General features: G+C 36.3%; 1 protein-coding gene across 2 annotated transcripts in view; it reads left to right on the top strand.

The window, feature by feature from the left end:
• LOC131675316 (dynein heavy chain, cytoplasmic) overlaps nucleotides 1–14,395 on the top strand; it is a 995,688-nt gene that overhangs the window by 126,841 nt on the left and 854,452 nt on the right. For both annotated transcript variants that reach the window (XM_058954251.1, XM_058954250.1), the window contains exon 4: nucleotides 10,984–12,069. In XM_058954251.1, coding sequence (XP_058810234.1) covers nucleotides 10,984–12,069 — 1,086 coding nt within the window. The remainder of the gene's footprint in view (nucleotides 1–10,983; nucleotides 12,070–14,395) is intronic.

The raw sequence follows: 14,395 nt of genomic DNA, 5'->3' as shown, positions 1-14,395 counted from the left end.
AAAAAACGGGCCCATTTGGCGAAGAAAAAAGTGCTCTTCCACCATGACAACGCACCGGCTCACACCTCCACCGTCGCCATGGCCAAATTGGTCGAATTAGGCTACGAACTGCTGCCCCATCCACTGTATTCTCCAGATTTAGCCCCGTGCGACTTCTTTTTGTTTCCAAACTTGAAAAAGTCACTCGCCGGGCAGAAATTTGAGTCGAATGAGGAGGTAATCGCTGCGCGGAAGACTACTTTTCAGACCTCGAGGAAACGTATTTTTCAGACGGGTTAAAGAAGTTGGAGCATCGCTGGGCCAAGTGTATCGAACTAAAAGGAGACTATGTTGAAAAATAAAACGCCACTTTTTCAAAATTTTCGTTTTTTTTTTGTAGGCTAAGTACTTATCGGACCACCCTCGTATCAACTGAATTGATATGACTATGAAACAGGTCAAGATCAATTTCAAGAAACATTTACAAAACTTTTTCCTAATAAGTTCTCACGAACGTGTTTTTTCCGGAATGTATTTGTTGTTAAGTATTATGATTACTTATTGTTATTTATTTATTGGTGGTCAGGTATTTTTTCGAAGTGTGAACGTCACATGTATTAATTTGCTTTCATTTACTATAATTTTGTAAGAATTGAGTCCATTTCGAAGATAACTATTTGATACTGATACGGATGCTGTTGTGACTTCTCGGTGTGATGTTAAGACGTTTGTTGCTGTCATGACATAAGGAGACTTTGGTATATTCGAAGTGAATAATATGTACAATGTTAGGTCTAGAGTATTACCTTGCGGCAGTCTTGCTTTTATTAACTGTAGTGCATAGTAATACTCAGAAAAATATTTCTTCAGTTTATGTAGGAGCTTTGTATACCAAACTTTATCAAATAATATCAAGTAATATGCCAGTATAATATTTTTTTATCTTGAATGGCTTTCATCACAGCATATACTATTCTACTTACTTGTTGCATTGATCCAGAGTCCTGCAGGCTTCATGCACAAGGAATTTTAACTGCTTGGCTACTTTTTCACAAGCCAAGGAGACTGATCTTTTATTGCTACTGTGAGAGATGTTATGTGAAAGGCCTAGAACATGACTTACAATTGGATTTCGAGGGTAATGATGATTTTTCTAGGCATTATGCTCTTGGTGTCAAATTTGAACCGTATTTACGTGATATATGCGCGTATTTTCTCTGCCGCTGCTACCCCCACCACTCGACTATTTCAATGCGCTCAACCGAAAACTTCCGCGTCGTTTCTGGTCTATTTTTTTTATAACTAGATTATACATTTTGTAGCGGATGTAACGGTCCTATCTCTATGAGCTCGTTTATTATTTCACTGAATCACTACAACCCGTTAAACTCATCTATTTGTTTACATCAATTAGCATATTAAACGGCGCTACCTCACCTATTATTTGATTGTCTTAGTACAAGAGTCTAACTTCATGACCGTATAAGGAGTGTGACGTCACAGATTGATTAATATGCAAAGTTAATTTGTTTATTACACTATAAATATCAATTATTAGGAAAATGTAAATAGTCCATATTCAAAATGAATATCTAAAGAACATGAGTAAGAATTGGGTTCATTAATAACAGCTTAATAATAACTGTTATTAATAAATAAATAATCAATAATTTATTTAAACATTAAGTTGCATATAGAACGAAAGCGTTAATTTTATACATAATAATGATAGCTTTATAATTTAAAAATCTTAAATAATTAATTTAGTAATTGCGTTATAAGATTATAGAAAAAACCGTTACAAATATGAAAATTTGTTATAATTCAAATGTTATTAACTAATATGAATATTTCTTTATAGAAATTACTTCTACAATTAATAAACTATAAATTTATGTAAAATTTTGTTATTGTTCTATTGTAAATATTGTAATATTACATTAATTAACTTTATTAGTTAATAACTTTTGACGATACTATTTGTGATAATTGTAAATTACACTAAACTGACCAATAACTAATTTTGTAAAGTTTACAAGTGCTGAAACTTTAATATTGATGTTTATTTACTAGTAAATTAAGAAAAATCATTTCTCAAAATTCGCGAATATTTCTCGAAGATTCGAAAACTTCTCGAAGAGAATTCTCCTGCGAAAATAGGCGGGAAAATCTGTGTATAAATACGTCCATTATTGCCCAGGCTGGTATTCACTTTTAGCCTTGCAAAGTGGACGCATAAGATTGAATAAACTTGGCTAATACCTAAGTTCTTTCTCTCATTGTAATTAACTGAGCAAGACCTATCCTGTCATGCGAACTAATAATAAAATAATATAGTTATCTCCTGTAGCTAAGAACATATGTTATACACGCGTATTCGTTGCACACGCGGGCCGACTGAAGTAGAAGATAAGAAAGGCCGAAACAAACAAACTGTACGCGGTATATACATGATAGACCAGAAATGAAATAGAACACAGACAGCTGCAAACCTAAATAAACAATTAAGCGATATGACTCTCTCGGTTCCCAGGATATACTTATTCCTGAAGGAAGTGGTAGGGACTTATCTTAAGTTTGTGAGCCCCCGAGAGGGACAAGCGCAGGCAGTCCTGTACACGATCTCGCCTTGTAAAGACATCTCTCTGGAGCTCTGTCACTTTATGATAAAAGTATTATTATATAACTGCCGACTTCGACGCCTAGATTCCTGCAAGTACCCACACGCGCCTTATAACTCGACTATCGCTACCGCAGCGTGTAAAACTTGCCGTGACATTCATCAAAATTGGATGACAATCCTTTCCTATAATTCGTGCTCTACTTATAGAACATCTCATGCAACAAACTTGGGCTGAATGATATCCTTTACAAGGAAGACTTTAGCTCTGCTTATGGGACAATTCGCACCATAAGAAACTAGAGCTTAGTTTGACTTTCCTTGGAACTTTACTCATATTTACATATATACTTGATTTATCGATTTCATATTGACAATCAGAGTAAATTTGAAAAGAAACGCAGTCTTACTCATTAACGCGACTAGACCACGAGAGTACGAATTATTAATTATACTATAAGTGATACGAACATCACACGGAGAACATCTACTTTTCGAAACTGTTTTTAAAATTGAAATTAAACTTCCTGTTTTGAGTAGGGAAAAATTTATTTAAACGCCGGTTGCGTAAAAACTAACTGTTGCACAGAATTAGGATTTTGCGCACTCAAATTAAATATATCCAGCTACTATTGTTTTGAATCTCAGCTCTTTAAGTTGAAAATTGTCGAAGATACGAATTTTTTTTACAAGTGCAAAATTTTCCGGGTTAACCGAGTTTTCTCGGTTTGTAATGATATTACAAAGTCGCGCGGAAGCTCATTTTGTTTAATATTCAATTACCTACAACTTTTTTATTGATACTGTTGCAACATTTTTGCAAAGTTATAGTGAAAAAATAAAAAAGTGCGATTTTTAGCTTAAAATTGTTAAATAACAAATTCCGGGGCAATATTTGAAAGTATGTCGAATTGAAGAGGGTGACATACTCTATACGAGGGTGGTCCGATAAGTACTTAGCCTACAAAAGAAAAACGAAAATTTTGGAAAAGTGGCGTTTTATTTTTCAACATAGTCTCTTTTTAGTTCGATACACTTGGCCCAGCGATGCTCCAACTTCTTTAACCCGTCTGAAAAATACGTTTCCTCGAGGTCTGAAAAGTAGGCTTCCGTGGCAGCGATTACCTCCTCATTCGACTCAAATTTCTGCCTGGCGAGTGACTTTTTCAAGTTTGGAAACAAAAAGAAGTCGCACGGGGCTGAATCTGGAGAATACGGTGGATGGGGCAGCAATTCGTAGCCAAATTCGACCAATGTGGCCATGGCGACGGCGGAGGTGTGAGCCGGTGCGTTGTCATGGTAGAAGAGCACTTTTTTCTTCGCTAAATCGGGCCGTTTTTTCTGCAATTCGACGTCGAATCGGCCCAATAATTCGGCATAGTACAGCCCTGTGACCGTTTTGCCCCTCTCCAGGTAGTCGATGTAGATCACACCTTGTGAATCCCAGAAAACGGTGGCCATCACCTTTCCGGCTGATGGGGCAGTCTTAGCCTTCTTCGGAGCACTTTCGCCGGGTTAAGTCCTCTGTTTTGACTGTTCCTTGGTCTCTGGTGTATACCAGTGGATCCATGTTTCGTCGACTGTGACGAAACGACGCAGAAACTCCTTCGGATTGCGCTTAAACAGCGTCAGACATTGCTCTGAAGTTGTCTCACGGTTGCGCTTGTTGTCCGGAGTGAGCAAACACGGCACCCATCGCGCCGACAGCTTTCTCATACCCAAAATTTCATGCAGGACATGATCCACGCGGTCTTTTGAGATGCCTACGATCTTAGCTATCTCGTGCACCTTCAATTGTCGTTCTGCCAATACGAGATCGTGAATTTTTGTCACCTTATCCTCCGTGGTAGCTGTTTTTGGAGCGCCTGGACGTGGCTCTTCAAAAATCGACGTGCGACCACGTTGAAACTTGTTAAACCAATTTTTGACGGTCGCCATCGAAGGAGAAGAGTCATCGTACACAGCATCCAAACGTTTTTTGATTTCGCTGCACGATTTCCCTTCCAAAAACTAGAATCGAATCACCAACCGATACTGCTCTTTTTCCATTTTTCAAAAATTAACGGACCCACTTGCTTTCACACGCTCTCAAAAATAAACTATAACTCCGATTCGGTTGAAATCTTGACAGTAACCATCGAGAAAGTTGTACTACGTGATAGAATATTTCTTTTGCGAGAGTGGCGCTATCGGGCGGTGAGGCTAAGTTCTTATCGGACCACCCTCGTACAATAGCACTATCGGTTACCTCTCCAGAATTATCTCACGAAAAAATCTCTATTGCTTGGCCTATGGAGGGAATGTGATGGCAGCAGCTGCATTATCTTCTTGTGTATTTCGGCTTTATGACGAATGTCTTCTTTCTCAAATGATACAAACCAAATGATCGCTGGTGGATAACTACGTAACTACTGGAGATCTCAGTCCAACGACGTTGAGTTCTGAATCGACTGTTTTTGTGTTATAGAAAAAAAGTTTTATAAACGAGTTTTTCCCTCACATGAAATTTCAACAGTTCAAGAAACTAGTCTATTAAAAGGACTTGACTTTAGGTACATATGGCATAACAGTAAAAGGTTCGTGATGAGACGTGCTGGTGAACGTGTGCATGTCTTCGCGCCGGATGCCGGTCTGCAAATCATAAAATTGGTATATTGTTTTCTTCCAGTAAATATCTGCCTGCTAAAACAGTTGAAAAATCAACTATCACACCTACTAACAACAAGCTAAAAAAGTAAGAGGAGAATTCACAGAAGAAATTGACACGGACGCCTTGACTAGCTACGTGAATCACTGTTGAAAGGGTCAGGAAGAATAAATCCCCGACGGCGGGGTTTCTTATAGAAGCTTAATTAGGTCTTGTATTATGAGATTTCAGCTATTTATGGCCGAAAATCCCTCTTATTACGTCCGTAGAATTGCCGAGTCATGGTTGGAATGGATGACAATCTATAATGGATGATAGTTTCATTTAGATAAAGGGTTTCTTGATTTTGAAGAATGACAGCGACGATAATTGTTATTGAGATTGCTCTTTACGCTCGTAATGAATTAAAAGTTACATTGTTAGCATCTTCTGAAGTACAAGGATCCAGTAAAACTAGTAGTCCTGAATACTTGTTCTACAAAATCGAAACGAGTGATTCTTTTGCCGTTTAGGTTGGCATAATCTACAGATCAGCGAAGGTGCCCATCCTTAGAGGAATTCATTTCTTCATCACTCTCATAAGTCTTTGTGATAACTGTAGCTGTCAAAATGATAAAACTACAGTCCGTAATCTAAATGTAGACTTATCCATAATGGCTACGATACGAATATCCTCAAGCGCCCCTAGAGATGCTCTCTACAGATTCCGACATAACCCAGCTTAATGCTGTAACGACTCGCACACATGATTTGATGTAATACTAGATGATGATAAGAATATCATAGTGTCGTAATAATGAATAATTACTCAGCTACGACATTGATGTTACGAGGGGGGTCAATAAGTCTTTACAAAAAGAAGGAAAAAAAGTTTTTTTAAATAGGCAATTGTTTCCGCGATGACTTTTTCATTCGACATGAATCGTTGTCCGACAAGCCATTTTTTGAGGTTAGGAAATAAGAAAAAATCACTGGCAGCCAAATCAAGCGAATATAGTGGATGGTCAATTAATTCGAACTTTAAATCGTTAATTTTTGCCATCGAAACGTGTAAACTCGAGCATTGTCTTGAAGAAAGAGGCATTTTTTTTTGTTCAAGCGAGGACGTTTTTCTCTGATTTTTTTTTCAGCTGACCTAATAATGACGCAAAATATTGTCCAGTGATCGTCTGGTCCTTTTCCAAGTGGTCGATGTAGATGATTCTATACGCATCCCAGAAAACCGTGGTCATAATCTTGCCAGCTGACTTTACTGTCGGTGCCTTCTTTGGGGCTGGTTCTCCTGCGGTAATCCATTGTTTGGACTGTTCTTTGGTTTCAGAAGTGTAGTCGTATATCAATGTTTTTTCTACATTTACGAGTCGACGTCAACAGTCTTCCGCATTATGACGCATGCGTGTCAAAAGAGCCTCAGATGTGACCACGTGGGTTCGTTTGTTTTCAACAGTGAGCAAACGCGGGCACCCATCTTGCTGGTATTTTTTTCATCTCTAATTTTTCATGCAAAATTGAAATGATTGGACCCTTTGATACCCCTGTGGCCTCAACTAATTCTCACAATTTTAATCTTTTATCACTCAACACCATATCGTGGATTTTGTTGACCATTTCGGGCGTACTCACTTCTACTGGGCATCCTGAACGAGGTTCATCTTTTGTTGTTGTACGGCCGCGTTTAAATTAATTTACCCAGTTATAAACAGTCGTAAACACGGGGGCAGACTTGCCATGAACGGCATTCAACTGAACTCTGATTTCTTTTGGTGTAAGGCCTTTCAAATGAAAATGTTTTATCACCGCTCGAAACTCTGTTTTTTCCATTTTTCAAATAAACCAATAACTTTTTATTCAACCAACGCTCACAAAAAAAAACGACTTAATGAGCCGAGCTGAAACTTTGTACGATATCTAGTTAATAGTATTGCTTGTCAAAAACATCATAATTTAAGCGTGACGAGCGCCATCTCTTGGATTTTGTAAAGACTTATTGACCCCCCCTTGTACTATTTATATTTGTTATCAGAACCTACATAAGATATCTTCTGTTGTAGGGATTTCAAAAGCATCTATCTTAAGGCCTTGACCTAAATGCATGCCAGCTGTAATTGGGTATCGACGTATTCTATTAGGACTACCCTGAAAGAGCTATCTGCAAATTAAATAGGAATTGAAGAATAGCTATTGACGCATTGACTCTGAACAATGGTTCCGCTCAGAAAAATATATGTTCCTTGGTATGGTTCAGAGATAAGGCTTTTCATTGATAAGCACGGTGTAAAGCACAGGCGATACCAGCATACATACTAGGTGTGCTATACTTTGGGACGAGTTTCTTTGGTTACGCAATGTGGTTAATTAGCGTTTAAAACTTAAATGTCTTAGTTTCCTTCAAAAACACTTATTTGACACTCTTGATAATAAGAAAAATATTTAGAAAAAAATGAAACGCCTCGGTTTATTGTCTAGGATAGTAGGGGGATCTTCGCGGTGCTTTACCAGATTACTCGAATGATAATTTTATTTGAGTGTCTCTCCATTTAAAAACATTGACGACATAATGAACACTATAGTGACTAAAATTGCGGATGGTTTTGTTTTAAAATGTATAATTTTCAACGACGTAGTCTATGCAGTATCTTATTTTTCTTCGCAAGTAAGAGGAGTGGATGAAGTCCTCTAGTGATTGATCATGAAAACTCTTTCGATGATTGGTGCTTACTTACTGGCAGTGTTTCATTCCTTCTTTTCCTCCGTGTCTTTCCGTGTATTTAGAAGCATGAGGAGATATTTATTTTTAAATAGAGCATCGTACCATCATTTGCGTCGAACTCTGATCTGATTACTGTGCGCTGTTTCCTATCGAATTTTCGATGGTGTGTCTGGATGCCTCTCAGGAGCAATGAGTACTACTAAAAAGATTGAGTAAATTATGTGTGCGTATATATTTAGTGTAGGGAGACTAATATATCTTTCTTACAAAAAATATCTGGGCTAGCTGTGCTCTGACTCGTGCAGAAATTATTTTATTGTTCTGCTAATATTAAAATCATGAGACTGCGCGAGAATATATACTTAGCAGTATTCTTTACTGCACATAAGCTCAGACCCAGCCTGAATTTAATATTTCCAGGATGAACACACTGATTCGGTCTGGATCTTTTTAAGTTATAAAGGCTCACCTCTGAACCTCGTTACCGTCAGCTATGCGTAATTTTCCAATATTCAGTGGGTTCAAGACAGTAGTACGCGTCCACTACGTCGATCTGGAATCGAATTTTTAAGGATGGTTGGATGTGACTAACTGAAAGCACTATCGCCAGCCCTCTAAAGTTATTTGACTTGATAATTTGTCTGCATTCTTGTCCTCGCTGTATTCTACCTTTACTGTATTGAAATCAAACTACTGCATGAGATTGTCAGAGTTTCCATTCCCATGACTGAAAAAATTCTCTATCTAGACTAATTATGATAAGTTTTTGTTATCATAGTTAACAGCTTTTGTTATCTGACAATAGGCAAAGAGCTTTTTATACTAAAGTTAGTTTTATGACGTTTGTTTGTATAGAACTATCTGTTCTATGAATATAAATATACACTCTTATTTTTTACCATTGCTAAAATAAAGGATATAATCAATCTCCTTCCCTTTCGGATTTTGAGCGCACATGTCCATCGAGTGCCATGAGCCCGGTTTCTACATTGTGATCGTGTATATTGGTACCACATTCGAATTTAACATTTGCTAGTTAGGAGACGAGGCGTCATCTTTTGACGCAAGTTTCCTTGACTGAAATCGCCGGAGTATATAATAAATTTTTATTAGTTGAAATTTTCCGTGTGATTGTGTAAGATTATTCGGCATGTTCTTCGTTCTCAAACTCTATCTCGCGTACGCGCATCGTAACCTGTATGCTGAATAAGTCGCTCAGTAGCTATAGGACTTAATTATATTTTCCCCGTCAAAATAATTTTTATAATAAATAAATTCGTGGGCTGTAATTTAAGTTTCAAATTAATAATTGTCTTTTTACACTTTTCTGAAATATCAGATTTCACGATTTTTCTGGGAAAAGTGTAAGGTTATCTATATGATGAATCAAGGAATAAGATTTATGAATTGTTGACACCAGTCATATCGGCTTCCCTTGAGTTTAACGTAACGAGTCTCTCTCTTGAAAATATCTCTTGTTACAGCAGCTAAATAGTGTGGCGTGTACTAGTAAATCAATAATAAAAATATGTGTACAAATTAAGGAAAAGAAAATAATTGTTCAGGTTTCTCAATTTTAACTACTACTCGTCATAATATTTTTATCTTTCCGTATCCCATTAGAGAAGCTAAATCAATCTTAGAATTGGTAACGGGACTTTTGCTCGAGGTGTTTCGAACAGAAACCGAAACAAAAATTAGTTATTATTCGCGGATGAAATTTATATGTAACAGGCGTTGTCGCTATTCCGTACAAGCCTATGCTCCTGCATAGGCGCGTCCAGGGTCTAGCTGCTTCAGGTTACCTCCTTTATCAAAAGGAAGAAATCGGCCCGCAGAGAGTGTCGTGAGCTACGCGAAAATCAACTAGTGAATAACCGAGAGGGAACGGGGCGTGAATCAATAATGCGACTGACTATTATAAGTAGAGCGGGAGTAGTTAGGTTAATAACTCGACACGAATTTCAGGTAAACAGTAGTTTATATTATCAAGAGGGAAGTCAATACAAATTTTAGAATTCTAGAACGCAAACTCGCCGCAAATCGGGCGACGCACCTCCGTCACGTAGGTTGGTGCAACACAAACACTCATAAACATGAACTCGAGAAAAACGACAATATAAAGCAAACCAGCGCACTGTGTACAAAAGTGTAAATGGACGCGCTCACTCAGTCGCACTCACAGGCGATCGACAATCGACGCAACAAAGCGTCAATACGCGGCATAAATAAATGATAACATGCACCCGACGCAGGATGCAGTAGCAACTGGATCAAACCAAAATTTATACAAGGCGAGCATGAGGAGAAAGAGCATAAAAGACAGAGAAAGTCAAGTGACGAGCTAGTACTTACAGTGCTGATCGCTCGCTTAATTCTTCAAGATTCGTCAGCGCACTCGTTTCGCGGACCTACCTCGCGTATCCGGTTCTTCACTGGTAGGCGATCGTCTTAATGTTCCCGTTCGGGTCCTGTATTATCGCTGTTGATACTGCTAGACGTGCGCATAGCTGTTTTACTTCTCTCCTTGCTACAATTCTCCGCGTCGCTCTCCTATCGTTCGTCCTTCTCACGAGGTGTGCACTTGTCGCCGGTTCGAAGCCAATTGTTCTAATCGCGCCTATTCTTTTTCTCTCTCCTCTCAAATTAATAATCGCATCTCCGCAAGGTCTGCGTCGCGCATTTACTATTGACTATGGTAGGATTGATGCGCCACTTACCGATTCGCTTACATCTGCGCTACAAACATCTTATATAAATAAATACATAGCAATATTACAAATATATTTATTACTGGTTTCGTGGAAGGAGAGAGACATAACGAATTACAAGCCGTTCGTTATAAATTCTATTTTGTGTTTGAAAATTGAAAATATGTACCTTAAAAAATCTCGTTTTTTAATTTTCATTAAGAAAAATTGAATTACAGTTTTAATTACTAGTTTATATTCAATTCTACAATCACTACACACATTTATACCATTTAATTGTTTTAATCAAAACATTTAACCTGTTTAATTTTTACAGGTTACCAAATTAAATAGAGATCCAGAATCAGGAACTGCTTTGCAGGAAATCTCATTTTGGTTAAACTTGGAACGAGCTTTACATCGAATTCAAGAAAGAAGAGAAAGTGTCGAAATATCTTTAACTCTTGACATTTTGAAACATGGTAAGAGATTCCATGCTACAGTTAGTTTTGATACAGATACAGGATTAAAACAAGCCCTCGCTACGGTCAACGACTACAATCCGTTAATGAAAGATTTTCCTATCAATGATTTATTATCAGCAACTGAACTAGATCGTATCCGTTCTGCTATTCAACAAATATTCATACATCTCAGAAAAATTCGAAACACAAAGTATCCAATTCAACGAGTTCTAAGACTTGTGGAAGCAATTTCCAGAGACTTATGTTCACAGTTATTGAAAGTTCTTGGAACACGCCGATTAATGCATATACCTTTTAATGATTTTGAAAAAGTTATGTCTCAGTGTTTTGAACTTTTCAATACTTGGGATGATGAATACGATAAACTAACACAATTACTGAGAGAAGTGGTGAAAAGAAAACGAGATGAACATATGAAAATGGTATGGCGCGTATCTCCAGCTCATAAAAAATTACAATCACGCATGGAGCATATGCGTAGATTTCGCCGACAACACGAGCAATTACGGACGGTTATAGTACGAGTTTTGAGACCCGTACGTCAGAACAGTAATTCCACACTGGATAATAAAGATAATGATATTAAAGTTGATTTCGCATTTGATGCCGCCGATGCTAATGCTATTAGTGAAGTAAATCTAGCCTACGAAAATGTCAAAGAAGTTGATTGCTTGGATATATCGAAAGAAGGTTCAGAATCATGGGAAGCAGCTGTAAATAGATATGAAGAACGTATCGAAAGAGTTGAAGCTAGAATAACTGCTCATTTACGTGACCAATTAGGAACAGCTAAAAATGCTAACGAAATGTTCAGGATCTTTTCGAGATTCAATGCTCTTTTCGTGAGACCTCATATACGAGGAGCAATTCGCGAATATCAAACACAATTAATACAACGAGTAAAGGATGACATAGAAACCTTACATGAGAAATTTAAGGTACGTTATTATACAACTTTAATCAATGTTACCACGTAACCGTACAAAATTAGGATCTTTTTCCGAAATAATAGCATACTTTAAGAATTTTTTGAAAAACGAGACACACGTGTTTTTTTAATCCCGGGATATGTCAATTAATTCACAAAATTTAATCTATTTTCAAGCATAAACAAAAAATTAATTTATACAAAATTTTATAAAGAAAATGAGTTTAAAAAGTTAATTTTGGAAAAAAATCTGAAAAAATATATATTACCCAAACATATATATCTCACTGTTAGCTGACGTGTATTTACATTAAAAAAATGGTCTTTTTCTATTTGCAATTAAAAAAATTGAAAGGAAATTCTAACACATGTTTCGATTTTTATATTGAAAAGTACATATAAAAACTGATATTGTGCATTAAATATTATTTTACACTTACAATCAAATTTGATCCAAGATATAAGTATGTATTCGCCCGGATAATGCCCGGATAAGCTTAATATGGAAATCAATTTTTGATTTACCGCCAAAATACGTTGAAAATATGTATTGCAATATATCAAACCTAACCTATGCAGAAATTTTGGAAGTTTTTTCTACCGTTTCAGATCAGTGTGAATCGCTACGTGGTTTCTACTTGACGAATTCTTACAATTTTTTTTATTCAAACTATAACTCATTAAGTGAGAATTGAAAAACATCAAAAAAAAGAGAAAGAAAGACCTTTTATTGGAAATTTTTATAGTATATTTTTTCATTAGTAAAATATTTTGCGGTACAAATTTTCTGGTTTGTTTTCTTTCGGCTACTCTTCAAGGAAGTAACAAAGTACTCCAACAAAGTATTTGCTAGAGTTTTTTAATACTTTTTTTAATTATGCAAACACGACCATAGAACTTTTTGTAGTCCTAAAGGTTTTTGTAACAATCACCATAAATGTGAATCCGATGAACGTAATCAATCTTATTCTAGTTACATTTCAGTCGTTAAAAATACCAGATAGTCCTATAAATAATAAGAAGATTGCTTTAAAAGAACAAATGAATCGATTTTATTGGATTCAATGAATGATTCATGCGATGATATTGAAATGGTTGTAGAAGATACATTGGATTTTCAAGAACCATACAAAAATATAGATGTACTAATAGTAGAAGGTCAAATTCTGCATAGTATACCCGATTTTACTTATTCACCAACAGATGAGTGCACAAAAGACACAGAAAATTTATCTTATGATTATAAATCAAGGGTAGTACAATACTGGAGAATCAAAAAAAGAAAAACTTTAAGCCTTGAATGTGTAAAATAAAAATTTAGAAAAGTAATGTCTATAAAGCAGCTTCGACGTTGAACTCATGCTTTGAATCAAGGTAGTATAATCGGGGAAAAATTGCTATAATTTGTGAGTGTACATTGGAAAACTTTAAATCAGCAGTCGTTGCTGGACTGATTATTCACGATCTAGACTTACGTAAATGGGCATTACAAGCGTAGAAATAAATAGGCTCTGAAGACTTCTGGTTTAGGGCTTTAAAACACCGATTCAGTCGATTTAAAAAATCACACAGAAAAACATCGAGGCAATCAATAAATTTGTAACTAGAAAAACGTTGGAAAGCGCTACGGCCTTAGAAAAAAAGCAGATGAATTTATGACTGATGCAAAAATTTGGAATAGAAAACATGTAGAATTCAGATCAAAGCGAAAATCATCAAAGATGAAATATGTAAAAGTACTTTTTATATTTATTTTTAGATCACTTTAACGTTTGGTTGGAGAACAATTTCTTGCCAAATATTGGAACAAATATATTATTACTTGGAGTGACCATTGTCCTAAAATGGTAGAAGAACGAACACATCCAAATAAAATTATAAATGTAAGAAAAATTCCAACTGGAAAGATTCAACCACATGATAAATATGGTTTGCAAATTTGGAAAAAGTATGTTGTAATAATATCTGTCCAATACGATACAAGAAAATAAATTAAACCCGAGACTCTTTGAATGGCACGACAGTCACTTCACGAGAGAGGGAACTACTACCTAAATCAACATAAATTAATATTAAACATCTTATTTTTATTGGTTGCAACCAGTTTATTTACAATTATTAACAAATGTTATGTTTTGGTAATAACAAATACAGTGTTATTCTACTTCATGGCGTACAATCGTAATAATGTTGACGAGATGACAACGATGCTGATTGTTCAAACAACGACTAATTATATCAAAGCTACTTACGGTATGATGTTATTCAATCTTGATGGGCTCTCGATGGCTCACCGCTCACGATCCTTGATGCTAGGCTTGTCACCACCACAGAGC

Source organism: Phymastichus coffea, unplaced genomic scaffold, assembly GCF_024137745.1.
Source record: "Phymastichus coffea isolate CEN01 unplaced genomic scaffold, Cenicafe_Pcof_1.1 PCOF00018, whole genome shotgun sequence".
Classification (NCBI taxonomy): domain Eukaryota; kingdom Metazoa; phylum Arthropoda; class Insecta; order Hymenoptera; family Eulophidae; genus Phymastichus; species Phymastichus coffea.
The sequence above is the reverse complement of the archived record's forward strand: the minus strand, read 5'-3'. Positions and strand labels throughout refer to the sequence as shown.